Source organism: Molothrus aeneus, chromosome Z, assembly GCF_037042795.1.
Source record: "Molothrus aeneus isolate 106 chromosome Z, BPBGC_Maene_1.0, whole genome shotgun sequence".
Lineage (NCBI taxonomy): Eukaryota > Metazoa > Chordata > Aves > Passeriformes > Icteridae > Molothrus > Molothrus aeneus.
Window position 1 is genome coordinate 1,253,847 of NC_089680.1, and position 14,817 is coordinate 1,268,663.

The window sequence follows — 14,817 nt, forward strand, 5'->3', positions numbered from 1 at the left end:
TGACCAGAGCTCCTTGGGATGGGAGCTCTCCAGAGCCACCTTTCCTATTGGGCTGATGGGTTGAAAATCTAAACTGGAGTCTGAAGGCATTACTCAGTGAGGCTGAACTCCCTTTCTGAAGGAAAAACCCAAAACAATCCCAAAGAGCCAAACCCCAGTACGGAATACTGCTCTACTCTGGCCTGACTATGAATGAATGAATGAGCAGTAAGAATGAGCACCATATCACTTTTTCTGGTGGTGGTTCTTCAGAAAGGTGTCACAAAACCAGATGTCTGTTTGTAGGAAATGAAAGAGTTAGCCCTTCTGGAATCTTGAAAGGCAGTTTTTGGAGGAGTGGTGGGTGCAATAGATGCCCCTTGTCCTTTCCACTGAGTGATTTAAGCTAGAGCAGATTCTATCTCAAATGTAAAATATTGACTTTGATTTCAGTTTGAAGTTCATACTGAATTCAGGTGCACATTGTGCGCTTGGTGAAATTGATAAAGAATCTTTTCCAGATTCCAGGATTAATGAAAAAAACATTATCTTTAAAAAAATCCCAAAAATGGGACTAAAATAGGGAGGAAATGAGCTTGTAGACTTTCTCTCAAATACCACAAATTATTTTCCTCGATCTTCTTTCCTCAGGAGCTTAACTTCTGTCCTCTTTATTTCAGAAGAGCTCTTGCAAATGAAATTCTTCTAAGCCAGAATACTTCTAGTAAAACCAGGAGAGATCAGATTTCTTTATTTCAAGTTTAAGATGAATAAGGAGACTGATATGAAATATGTTGCATAAGGCTTTAGAATAAATTAGCCAGAAATCACTTGATATTTTTGGTAGCACCAATGTGTTTATAGTATGTTCCAGACGCTCAGGAAAGGAAAATTTCCCTTGAAGATTTTAGTCTGCTAGTATGCTGCCCTTAAGGTTTTCTTCATCTTTTGTGCTTAGTTATTGCTGGGATCATGGGCTTAATATTTAATACTTGTTCCAGAGAAGCACAGTAGAATGGAATAATAGTAGACATGACTCAAACTTTGACTTTAGAAGTTGCCAACTATGACACTGTTTGACCAACTATAGAAACATGTGTGCATCAGGGAGGAGAGATATGCTGCGGGGGCAGAGATGAAACAAATACCACCAAAGTTAGGCAATTTGTAGCTCTTCCAGTCTTAATCTGTTGGGAGTAACAGCACATGGCTCTCTGTGTTCCAGCAATCTAAAGAAACTTTTGTACCTTTCTGGGTAACAATGAGTACTCCCTTGGGTATCCATAGCTAGAGTTTGAAGGCACAGTCCAGAGATGAACTTGGGATGGAAAGGGCTGAAATGGAAGTTTTCTGTTGACTTGATACTACTAGTTGAACTAGTAGGGAAGGGATCCTGAAAATCTCCCTACAGCTACCCAGAGAGTCCCTGAATCTTGGTGTCTTGTAGTGGATATTGGAGGTAGTGCACAGGAAGGAAATAAGGATCAAATTTGGGCCATGCCATTGGGCCTCAGCAGAAGAGAGCACAGGGGTCATGGTGCAAAGAGTCAGTGATGGTGAAGCACATCTGAGCTCCTTTTAAAAGCAAAGGCTGTGAGCACTCAGTTTTTTGAGGAGGTTGGCTCTAAACTACAAGGGAATCACAAAAAACCACTTCAAGTAAGAGGGGATGTTACATATTCAGCATGTAGTTAATCTGAGGCCATTTTAGCAATGTGGAAATGTTTCTTGCAGCATTGGTAAAGATTGTGTTCTATGTGCATTTGGGGGGAGAATGTGTTTAATTTTTTTTTAGTGGAGGAAGAATGCGTACCAGGCAAAAATCTAGAGGAATGTTTCTAGCAAGAGGTAAGTGTCAGCAATGTATGCAATTATTGTTGTTTAAGAGATCAAATCTTCTTCTGTTACTGTATCCATTTGAAGCTAAAAGTTATAATTGATGAATAGAAATGGGATTTGCTGGTCAAAAATGAGCTTTAACAGTGACTCCTAAACCCATTGGTGTAAACAAGGTGTTTCTGATACCATTTGGGTGGGTACAGGTAGAATGATCAATGCAGGTCTAGGGATCCTTATGTTTGTTTGAGCTCCTGACAGATGTTCTGCAGCAAGCAGACATGTGCACCCTGCCTTCGGTCTCCAGTTCCTCATGAGGTGTAAATTTCTGTCTTTGTGCTTTATATTTAAATTATAATGTTGAGAGCTTTAGGATAATATGACAAAAGGAATAAATGCAAAGACAATGTTAGGCTGATACAATTTTTTTCTGTGGTCCTTGGATTAGTCCTTATACAGTGTCTTCAAGTACTTGGAATTAATTTAATGGAAGAAGTAAAGCTTTCAGGCTTGGCCTCTGTCCAGGGGAACATCCCAAACTGTGTGAGATGTGTTCAGATAGTTTCTTTGTGAAGAGAGGCTGAGAGCCCTCTTATTTGAGGGAGGGGCATGATTCAATTGTACACAGTTGTGAAGCTTGCAAGCCAGATGAATGCAAGTAGTTCTTCATTCTTCAGCAAAATTTTCAGTGGTAGAACAAGAGTGACTTTCTGAAACTAGAAGGGAATAAATTAAATTACTAGAGGTAGTTCTTTTAACAGTGGGCACTTAAATACTAGTGCAGTCTGCCACAAGAGGTTGTGAAGGCATGTTCAAAAGGTGGTTAGATGGGTTTGTGGACAGCAAGTCCATAAATTGCTTCTGATGGAAGTAAGTAGTAATGTAGCCTTTAATTTTGTAATAGTTAAAATTGCTGAAGGATTATGAGGAGAATGGACTGCAGAATACAGCCAGGTTCACATGCTCAGAATACAGCCAGGTTCGCATGCTTTCCTTGAGTAGCATGTCCTCTTGCCACCTTAGGAGCTGTTGGAGAACTGGGCTGGATGCACCATAGCTGCATTTTCATTGCAAAATCTCCATTTATCCAAATTGCTGATAATTCAGCCTACCCGTGCCTTGCAGTTTGCACTATCTCTCTAGTCTTGGAGCAGAGTGCCTTTTTTTCGTAAATTAAGGTTGAAATTTACTCTCATGCGAGTACTCATCACAATAGGCTGAAGTATTAAGCTGAATGAAGTCCCTGTCCTACTTGTGTCACATTCTCTCTGCTCACCCTTTGAAAGATACAGGGTCACTACTGGAATAACTTACTGAAATTCTTATTGATAACTCCTGGCAAATCACTGACATGGCAAAACAATAGCTAGAAGGAAGAAGTTAGTTTAAGCCTCCGAGACTCCTAGTCTGCAGCTGTGATGTATGTTGTGTTTTTGTTAAATAGCTGCTAAGCTGCAAAAAATCATTGTTAGAAAGGGCTCTTTAAATGTATCTCTTGGTGTTTTGGGATTTCTTACAGTTTATTTTCATGGAGGTAACATATCAACTTGTGCTTTCTGATATCTTCTGCAGAAGCTGGATGAGCCCACATCTGTAAGGCAACTGTATAAAATTAAGTGTAGTATCTGGAAATTTCTGATTAGTTAGATCTGAGCTTACAGTCATTTGGAAATGTAAAAAGAGATTTTTTAAAAATTTATTTTCCTCTGAGTATGTCAAAATAATGTGAGAGTTCAAATGAAGTGTATGGAATTTCTAAATTCTTTTGTGCTCCAGGATTTAAGTTACTCAATGTACATTTGAAGCAGGAAAGCAAATCTTTAATAAAGAAACACCAAACCACCAGATAACACAGAAAATTTTATTTCATTATTAGGGGAGAGAATACTGCAAAATTGAGCACCTCATCACAGAGAGTATTAAAAGCTGAAAAATTGGATAAAAGCATTGAGACTGTTTGGAGGGCCTGGGAGAATAGGCTCCAAAAGAGGCTATTTACCGCCTTGGTGGTAAATGAGACCTCTCTGAAGTCTGTGTTTTATAAGGCTGACAGTCAAAGGAGTATTCTGTGGCACTGAAAGGTGTCAAATTTGAAGCTAAAGAACAGTAAATATTCAGATAAGGATAAGAATTGGTGTGTGGAGCAGCAGTGATATTGGTACTTGATTGCCTACATCTGTCAGCACTGAATATTTAGATATCATACATCAATTGCTGCTCTTTGAAACAAGTCTTAAAAGCCAAAGAGGTTGTCTCCTTTAGTTCAGTCTTTCTGAATTTCTTGTGTGTGCCTCTGAAGCACCCAGCGCTGGCCTTGCTCAAAGGCTGAAGTATTTTTATAAAGCTCCCAGGGACTGCTGCTCCCTGCTTTAGAAACCCAGTGTGATTCTTCAACCAGTGGAGGCTCTGCAAGCCTCCCTGTTTAATCTTTGGAGCTGCTTGGTGTACTCATTAGGGGTCTAATGTGTCTCACTGCCAGGCCCTCAAATGGTTCAAAAGATATCAGGCTACTTAATTTGGCTTTGTCACCAAAATAAATGATTTAAATTAAAGCACATTTCCAGCTATGCAGTCAACACTAGTGCTGCAGTGGTAGTCTGGGGCTGGAGTTCTCTTTCCACACTCCTGTAATTCATCTGACATCACTTGTAGTACATCAGTACCATGTGTGAGCAGCTTTTTAGCTTGAAAGAGAACTATCTTGGCAAAACCCCCAGAAAATTGATGGGTTTTTACCCTTACCTAGCTGAATTTTTATGGAAGAGCATTAGCACTGGTGCTGAGGTGATGGTGCCACAGAAAGGAAAGGAAAGAGAACTGGGCTTCCTGTGGCAAAAAGCTGTTCTGTTGGCTTGACTCCTTTTCATACTGGACCTTGAGTGTCTGAGTCAGTGTTTCATTAAAAAATGTTGTCTATTTAGTTTTATTTTTCTTGTTTGCTGTAGCCAGGCCTCCAATGCAATGCTCAGCAAAACCATCAGTTGGAGTTATTGGGGACAATTCAGTAAAAATTTAATGTTGCTAGAAGAAGAAAATTTCTTTATAGTCTTGTGTGAAAATGAATGTTTTATCATTTACCAGGGCCTCTACAGACAAAAAATGTGCAATAGTTTAAAACTCAGAGAGGGTTGTTCTGGATTGGGTGTAAGGAAGAAATTCTTGCCTCTGGAGGTGGTTAGGTTCTGGCACAGGTTGCCTGGAGAAGTTGTGGCTGCCCCATCCCTGGAAGTGTTGCAGGCCAGGTTGGATGGGGCTTGGAGCAGCCTGGCATAGGGGAAGGCGTCCCTGCCCATAGCAGAAGGTGCAACAAGATGATTTTTAACAGTCTCTTCCCAAACCACTCAGTGATTCTGTGATTTAGGATGGAGTATTTTCAATGGCTTGCATAAAATTATCAGTGTTGATCTTGGTCCCTGTTAATTAGAACCTCTGTCTCCCTTACCCCAGAAAACTACTTTGCTTGCTTCTGTCATATTTTTTGGGTGCTCTGAGAAGCTGGTTTATGGAGGTGTAATTTATTTGAAACTGAAATGTCATGCCTACTGAATGTTCTGTTTTGTAGAAGTTGCAAAGTTATGACTTAAATTACCTGTAGAATATAATCTAGTGTTTGTTGACTTGGCCCTCACTGAAACTGCAAAAATGTGACAAGGCATAAATTAGCCATGAATACTGTAGCCTGAAGTACCTCGGATCATGCTGTTGTGCAGGTGGGAGACTTCAGTAAGATGAACTTGGTATATTTTGGGTAGATGTGAGGAGTGTGCCTGTACAGGTTGGAGAGGCACGTAAGCTGCCTTCAAAGCTCAAATCAAATAGCCTGAAGGTAGTGTTAGCTTTTAGCTAAAACAAGGTATTTTCAGCTGACTGAACTAACTTACTCAGCTTGGGAATATGGGAAATTTCTGGAGTTCAAATACCCATTTGTTGCCTGGAAATAGGATCATTTTTTACTTCAAAGCTATGCTTCCATCCATAGGACCATTAATGTCCTTGTGCAATTTCTAACAGCTGTCTGCCTGTTGATTTCAGGTATTTTATTTTAATGCCTAAAACCAGCCTAATGGAAGATGCAAAAGCAAGATGCTTTTTCCTAAGTGGCTATCATTTCTCTTTTAAATGATTTGAAGTGCATAATGCAGTGAATGCTAAACATAGCTCCAGTTTCAGCATCCTTTTTAATATTTCATTTTATATTAATATCCTGATCAGGTAGTTATACTGAATGAAGGGCTTTTAAAATTGAAAACAGATAGTTCTACTACCCTGATGCCTACAAAGTAAGATTTTAACTGTTCATTTAGTGAATTTTGAAAGACTTGATTTTAAGGACTGCCATTTGAGAGGATTTATTATCTGTAGACCACTGAATTTTAGAAGGGACTAGGCTTATTACTAGACTTGGGGGAAATTTGAAATTGGTGTCCCCCCATGTAAAAATAACTGGTAGTTATTTCAAACATGACAAATGAGAAAAGGTTTGTGAAATGGCTGGCTGTTGGAAGGTTTCTGTCAAGCCATAATGACTAAATCACCTTCCAAACACAATTTCATCTGCTAAATTAATTTGGAGATGGGCAGAACATGCATATATATGTATGCAATTTGTCAATCACTTGGGGAAAATATTAATAAATTACTTAAACCAGCTAGCCTAGGTACAAAGCTAGACTCAAGTTAACCTTCTATATTTGGTGAAGTTTGCTTTAGTTGGGAAAGATTTGAGAAAAAATTAATTTTCTATTCCAGCAGTAATCTTGGTTTGTGTTTGCTATTGCAGAGTCTACAGCAAACTTGATCTTTATTGATGAAGTACCTAACTGTGATACAGACTACTTCTGAGCTAATTATATTTTTTTTTTTTTTTTTTGGGATGCAGTGTCCTGTGGCATTTGGCAGTGAAAGGTCCTGAGGCAGACAGGTATTTGTTTCATGTGAAACCTCAGTGCTAACATGTCTCTTGTTTTGGTTTGTGTTTTCAGGGATCAGGCGGGAATCCCCAATTCATTGCTTGCTGAGTGTCCTGTCTGGTGGAAGTCATGTCCATATTGCCATTCACTCCACCAGTTGTGAAGAGACTTCTGGGGTGGAAAAAATCCGCTGGTGGCACTGCGGGGGCTGGTGGTGGTGAGCAGAATGGTCAGGAGGAGAAGTGGTGTGAGAAAGCAGTGAAAAGCTTGGTCAAGAAGCTAAAGAAAACGGGACAGCTGGATGAGCTTGAGAAGGCAATTACCACTCAGAATTGCAATACAAAATGTGTGACAATACCAAGGTAGGTGCTATTGTATTTGAAGTTACAGCCACTTAGGAAATGATTAAATGGATGCTCAGACCTTCTGTGAACAAATGACTAAAAAATAGTTGCATGCTTTTGATTCTTTAAAATTAATTAAAACCTGTATTGGATTAATATGGTGCTTGCTTATAATGGAATCACATGCTTTGTGAAGTCACAATTTCGTTACATTTCAATTTTCACTGATACGCAGGATCCTGTTTTTGTGTATTCTGATGATATTTAACACCGGTCTTAGTTTGTAGCACTGCTTCATGCTTTTATTTAATAACCCTGTCTATACTTGGGGAGGGGGGAGCATGCTTGAGCCAACACTTGTACTTGAAAAAATACCAAAAGACTAGTTTTTCCTTGGTCAACACTTCAGTAATCTAATTATTTTCAGTTTTATCTGCTAGTTTAAATGGTACAAGCTGCCTCCATTCTCCCTTTTGAAGGGAAATTTTATCCTTGGAGGCAAGTTGTCTGAAGACCAGTTTATTTACTGTAATTATTGTTATTGTTTAATGAAAACACTTTTTGCATAATAACTTGGGGTATTTCTAGAATTGCTCCTCTGATATGTATAAAGATTTAGATGAACAACTTGCATTCTACCCCTTTGGCTTTCCCAGCTTTAATTCATAGCAACTGCTGTGCGAGAGCAAGGGTTATGTTTGTAAGTATAATGCAGTCTGCTCTTGATTCATGTTGCACTGAAATCCCACTGGGGTGCCTGGGCAAGCTCATGGTGTGTGACAGAAGTATCAAATCACTTCACAGGTGTGTTTTTCCCTGAAAGTTAGAGAATTTCACTTTTCTGGGCACTTAGGTCACTTGATGCTAAAGTTTTTATAGGGGAGAGGAGCTACATCTGGTTTATGAACTTCATTTCTGTATTAGCGCATTCATCCTAGCTACTTTCAAACTTTCTATTAATCATAGCGCAAGCTAGATTTGACTGGTGTCACTAATGATTCCATATATCAAATGTGTTGTAGCTGTTATCTGATAATGGTTTCAGCATTCTGTTTTCGATTTGACACAGCTGTCTGGGAAAGTCATGACACTACCCTGAATAAATGACTATTTTAATTCTTATTTTTCTCTTTTCACGTTTTGTTTCTAATGCTGCACTCTGCTTCTATTTTCTTCCCTAGAATATACCCAAAAATTTCTGGTTTTGCCTTCTGCTTTCTTCCTTTTGCCAGATGGAAACAATAGATTATTAGTGCTTTCTTGTCTCAGTGTATTATCACCAGACTAAGATTGGAACCTGTAAGGTTTTAGGTTTCTTGAGATGACTCTGTGTATTTAGCGAGTCTTTACTGAAACTGAGATGAGGTGCTTAATTGGAAGTTGTTTCATATGGCGCAAGTTAAACACACTTGGTATAAAAATGTGTACCTAGGTTCCAGAGCTCTTGGATTTTATAGAGCCCTCCTTCAGGGAAACTGGAACAGTAGATATTGCTATTTCAGAAAAAGAGATGTCTGCAATGAATTTTGTTAGAAGATACAAACAGTATTCTAATACATCATTGTTTTTGAGTAGACTCATAGTAGTCTACTCATAGTAGAGTATGCTTGCGTGACCTTTTGTGCTAAAGTAGACATAATAAATAATTCTTTAAAATGGAATACAGATATTCTGTGACTAGCAGTTCTTGCTGTTCTCTGTCCTCTACTCAGCTGTAAAAAGAACTGGACCTGGATTTTACTCCTCTTGAGTACCTTAGGAGTTAATCAGGAAGAGTTTTTCTGTTGGTGTTGGCTATTATACAGGGCTTAATTTTAAATTAAAAAATTGTTTTGGCACTAAGGGGCAGGGTGATATCAGGGCTGCCAGCAGTGCCATACAGAATTTTTTCATTTCATAGCTGGGTTTTATATTGTTGATATTACTTCACTTTGACAGCAGTAGTTTGGGTTCCCAAGAAATAATGAATGTCAACTCAGTATTGTAATGACTTCTTGGAGATTCTGTTCTTGGATTTAGTAAGTTAATGAAACCACTGCTTGAGACCCACTTTAATGAATGTCTTAAAGATCTGCAGATCAGCAGGGATAAATAATAAAATGCTGAATTTGAAACTTTTTTCCTTACTAGTCAGCAGGAAGTTTGTGGTGCCAAGCTGCTGAGATGCAGTTCTGATGTGACAGCTGGGCTAGCTTTCCAAATGTTTTTGTGTATGTTGGTTTTTAGCTAGCTTTAGTTTTACTTACTACTGTTTTTAATTTGGTGCAGATATCGACAACTGTCGTGGGATGCTTCTGTTTGTCACTGTTGCATTATTCTTTAAAAAAAGTTTCATTTGCAGTTTCAGAAGTTTCTGGTCCCCTGGGAGATTTCCAGAGGTTTGATACAGTGTTTAACTCTAGTATACTTTTTCATCATTGAAACCTAAAGCTTCCAAACTCCCACAGACTTTTCACGAAACTGAGAAGCAGCTTGAACAAAAGTTGTAATAAATCACCTACTCAGAAATCTGCATTTTTTACTGTGTGTCATTGATAATTGTGCTGAATCAGGTTTATTCTGCTCCTGTGCTGTTTGTCAAGGTGACTGCACACTAAGGGAGGCTGATCCTGTGTGTACTACACAAAAGCTGCTCATGTGGTAATTAACACAACTTCTTACGAGACTAATGGAGGTTCTGAGAAAGCAGAAGCAAACAGATGGAGTGGGTGTTGGCATTGCACAGCAGGACTGCTTAGCTCTTCATAAGTGGGTCAGTAATCTAGAGCAGAGGCTAAATAAGTACAGAAGTCCTTTTGACACTAGCCCTCTAAGTAATTTGTAGTTATCTTGCTGAATCCTCCCAGCAAGCCAGTGGGATTGTAATCACATAATCCTTGTGTATTCTGAAACTAAATGTTGGCACGTGAGTTCACTTTTCTAAAATACAAAATGAATTTGGTGGCATTTAAGAACTTGTCTTTATGCTCTCTCATGTACTTTTGACATGGTCAGGAGATGCTGTCAGTGTAGAAACACTGTGAGCATCCTTCTTCTAAAGGAGCAGTTTCTTCCTTCCTAGCCTGGATTATTCTTTTGAATCTCAGAATCCTAGATTAGTTTGGGTTGAAGGGAACCTTAAAGATCACCTAGCTCCAACTCCCCTGCCACGGCCATGTGCAGAGGCATCTTCCTCTAGACCTGGTTCCTCAAAACCCAGTCCATAAATGCTTTGTAACTAGTGGAGGCTGAAATCCAAGCATCTAACAAACCAAACCATGCCATGTAGTGAATAATCAGCTGGCATATTGTCATATCTTTTGCATGTAGTCTGGCATATAGTCTTATCTTTGTTATTTAAAAAGTTGTTTCAGTGGTAACAGCACAGAGAATTGGAATCCAAAGTATGAAAACACAACTAGTTTCAGCATCTCAGTATTTTGGTGTGATCAGCTGAGTCATTTTTCTGTCTTAAAAAGAGTACAGATATGCTTCATGCCTTATTTCTGCTTCTTTTAAATGGGACCAGAAAACAGTTGCTTTTTTAAAGTGCCTTATAATGTACAACTAATGAAAAGAGTTTGGTTGGGTCAGGTTTGGGATAATAGTGACCTGGACTGTTGTAGTTCCTTTATTTTCAAAATTGGAAATAAATTTAAAAAACAAAAACAAACCAAAACCTAAGGGAAGGGAAGCATTGAATTTGGACAATTTTTTGTTGACATTAGAGCAATAGTCATATTACAGTTATTATATATAGTTGCTTTTGATACTGTATGTGGAACTGTAGTTAACACTTGAATCTCAGCTTTAATTGGGGGGCTTAGTTCCTGCAGAGGAGGTAAATTTTACTGCTGATTTATATTAAATTGCATCACAAAAGTAGAGCAATGTTGAAAGTTGATGGAGAGCACTCTGGCAGATTTTTGGCTGAAGAAAGGTTTAAAAACCCAGCTTTCTGGGTTTAAAAAACCCAGTTCAGAGAGTCTCTTCTGGGGTGCTGGTACCATGCAGGTGCCTCAGAGTCCCAGGTGAAATGCAGCAATTGCTTCCAGAGCAGAGCAAGGGCTAATACTCTTGTCATGCTCTTGCTTTCCAGCCTGCTTTGCCATTGGAATTTTACTATTATCTGGTCTTACGTGTGCTTTCTGTCCCTCTTGTTTAACATGAGGATAGCTTCTCTGTGCCATGGTTTTTAGAAGCTTATTCTTGCTTGTTTTTTTGCAGCTTCCCAATTTTGACTTAAAGAGTGAGAGTAAGAATTTAAGATGATCTGTGGAATTTGCAGTCCATAGTTAAATTTCTAAAGCACCTAGCTTCTGCTTCCAATATGAGCTGAATAGTGACTTTTTGTACCATTCGGAATCAAAGAGAAAGCCCTACAATGGGTTCCATGGTTTTGGGAATGTGGAAGATACTGAGGGAGTGTTGGGAATGTGAAGCACACAGTTACAAATTAAGTGATTGGTTAGAATTACTGATCAACTTCATTAATGTTGATGGTGCTTTGAGGTTTTTAGGAGGAAGTCGTAATATTTCAAATATTTTAAAGCCATACCTGTATGGGTTTCACTTCATCCAATACTAAAGGCTGGCAATTTTTTTAACTGCTCCCATGGCATTGGTTACACCCTGATTCTGGGGTGAAATAAGTTCTGGGGAAATAAGGTGTTGTTATTTAAGCATTGCATTCAGAATACCTTTATGATATTCTTTCCTAAATAAATGTAAAAACACAGTAGCATGCATTGATTGCATCTGAAGGCTGTAGTGTTTTTGGGTTTGGTTGTTGTTTAGTTACAGCTTTTTTAGTGAAATAAATGTCCATGTGACTTCTGAGCCTGAAAGACTGCTCTTGATGCTGAAGTGAATAATGCTATTGACACAACTTCTCTTAGGCTTGCTTAAAGTATCCAGGAAATAAATCCAGTATATCTTAATTTTGCTCTATTTCTGAGTACTCTGAAATGCTTCAATACTTAAAGCTGCAGAATCTGATGAAAATTTGTCAAACACATGAAAAAAAGGCCATTTGACTGGATTAAAATCCTTTGAAGAAACTGTGTTTCTCTGTTGTATAAATGTTATTCCTTTGGTTGTCCTGCAGCCCTTTCCTCATTCCCTACCGTGAATAAGACAAGGGGCCTAGGCATGGCTCATGGCCCATGTTAAAATTGTTTTCTGCAGGTTGGCTCTCTTTATTAGTTACTCTGAGTCTCCGAGAATGGAGCTTATGGGTGCAGATCACAGTGTCTACACAAGAGTTAACAGCAGGAGTACACTGGGCAAAGAAATACCCTGTTCAAAGATGGGGAAGCTGGCTTGGAACTGCTGTTTGAAAACAAATATTTTAAAATAATGCCTTTTGGATGCCTTTTTCTTCACGTAACTGAGTAAAAAGTAAATTTAGGTGTAAAGAGGCGAAAAAAACAAACCCTCTACCAGTTAGCATGTTGTCTTGAATTTCTTGGGGATATTTGTCAGGAAAGTGATCACATAGCTAAGTGCAGTAACCTAGTTTTAAGAATGCTTTTGATCACTAATAGAGCTGAGTTGTCAAGTTGCAGCTTCTAGAATAGATTGTTTTCAGGCTTTAATATCTTTCCCCAAAATAGGTTACTTCAGAGGAGAGCACTACAGGTACTCCTTTGTTCCTTCTCAGGTTAAAGCCATAGGACACAGGTGATTTCAGCAATTAAACTGGGAAGCAGGGAAAGTTTCTCTGGGAACTGTTCTAGGAGAGTTCCCAACATCTGCTAAGGTATGAGCAAGTTAGTGAAGAGGACAGTGGTAGACATTTGGGTTGGCATGGTAGAGCCTAAAATAACATTGCAATCCAGACAGAGGTGAAGCCTGTTTTCTCAGAAAGAAAACTTGGCACTTTCTGATAGTTTGTAGCAGAGATGGGATAATTCACTATTCAAGCTGGGGATGGACACTTATTCTTAATCATAGTTTAATATATAAAAAATGTCCTCAAACCATGTAGTGTTTCTCAGTCTGGATGCATTGGGTTGGATGTAAATGGAAATGCATGGAAACTATAATTGAATATCTTAAGCTTTCAAAAATATGTATAGATATTTAAGACGATGCTTCAAAGTTCACTAAGTGCTGTTTTTCTTGCTGAGATTACAGGAATAATATGCTTGTAAATCGTTTGTTGACAAACTGACTCCCTTTTCTCATGACAGGCTTATTGAGGATTAAGCAGACCCCCCTCTGTTTTTCTCTTGTTGGAATTTCAATAAAAACATTCTTTCAACAAAGCCAAAGAAATCTTTTCTGGAAGTATGGCAAGAAACAGCTGAGATTGTGGGGGATATTGGCCAAGATTAGCTTCATAATCTTGTGCTCCTCCTTATGATATCTGATACTGTGAGTACATTGGATGTGTTCATAGGAAAGGTGTAGCAGGAGAATCAAACTGCCCCTATTCTGCAGTCTCATAATTATGGTGGAACTTAAATATTGTTCTCTGTAAAAGACTAAAGGATGTGGTTATAGACAAAAGGATGCTGCCCTAATTATGTAAAATGACATGTTCAAACTCTAGGCTGCAAAACGCCTTTAGATGCTGCATGTATATACAGTGGGAAATAAATATTCACATGAGGTTTGACTTCAAGGCTCCCTGAAACTTAATGTCTAAACTAGAGTTTAGCAATTAATATGGCAGTGTTGTTATCCTGTTAAATACTGTTATTCCTTCTTTTATTAACCCTTTCAATGTAATTTCCACATTATAGTCTAAAAGCAAATTTTGTTAGTTTTCTCCTATTTGGTTAATGATGTTGCTATATTTCATGTGTGGAGTAGGATGCAGAATGGATATGAGCACAAGATAATGCTTTTTTTTCTCTAATAGCTTTCTTTTCCTCTACTGCCACTGGAATAGTCTCTCTCAGGGATACCTGAGAGCTTCTTCAGATGGCTTAAATGGACTTCACGAAAGGGGCTTTTGACAGGGGCCTGGAGTGACAGGACACAGGGAATGGCTCCCCACTGCCAGAGGGCAGAGTTTGATGCAATATGGAGAAGGAATTGTTCCCTGTGAGAGTGGTGAGGCCCTGGCACAGGGTGCCCAGAGCAGCTGTGGCTACCCTTGGATCCCTGGAAGTGTCCAAGGCCAGGTTGGATGGGCTTGGAGCAACCTGGAATAGTGGAAGGTGTCCCTGCCCATGGCGCAGGATTGAATGGGATGAACTTTTTTACTGAAATTAAGGATAGCAGTTGTGTTCAAGTGTAATTGAGTGAGGTTTAATTACAAATAGTAAAACATAACTGTTAACTTGTTTTGTGGCCCAGCTGTGGCTGGTGGTGAGGACTGAATTGCTGTAGCTGAGGTTAAGCTTTAGTGTAGGCATAGCTCAGGTTACAGCATCTTACAATGATGTCATCCTGAAAAAGGAAGTCTTAGAGTATTAAACAAAGATACTTAGGGCTGCCAGTTTTAAGCTCGTGCAATTCAGGAAGCCACGTGACTTACCCACATAATTTGTTAGAGTTGGTGTGCCAAGCAGAGAGTGTTGGCATGTCATTTGAACTAGGTCAATGTGTAAAAATACAAATGTGAAAAATACTTAGCACGTAGGAAAATGCTGTATAGTTCAAAGGAGCTTGTCTCTCGAGTCAGAAGGAAGAAATGTTGAATTTTTAGGATTACATTGTATACTAACTGGAATTCTGGATAAAGGCTGGGGGAATGTGGATTCTGGCCTTGGATTTCCTGCCTTTTCCCAGGTAACCTAAGTTTCTAATTTGCTGTT

At 38.9% G+C, this 14,817-nt stretch overlaps 1 protein-coding gene across 3 annotated transcripts in view; it reads left to right on the forward strand.

The window, feature by feature from the left end:
* The window catches only part of SMAD2 (SMAD family member 2), a 49,975-nt gene that overhangs the window by 4,269 nt on the left and 30,889 nt on the right, over nt 1-14,817 (forward strand). For all 3 annotated transcript variants that reach the window (XM_066568880.1, XM_066568881.1, XM_066568882.1), the window contains exon 2: nt 6,798-7,087. In XM_066568880.1, the coding sequence (XP_066424977.1) occupies nt 6,855-7,087 (233 nt within the window). In that variant the 5' untranslated portion in view covers nt 6,798-6,854. The remainder of the gene's footprint in view (nt 1-6,797; nt 7,088-14,817) is intronic.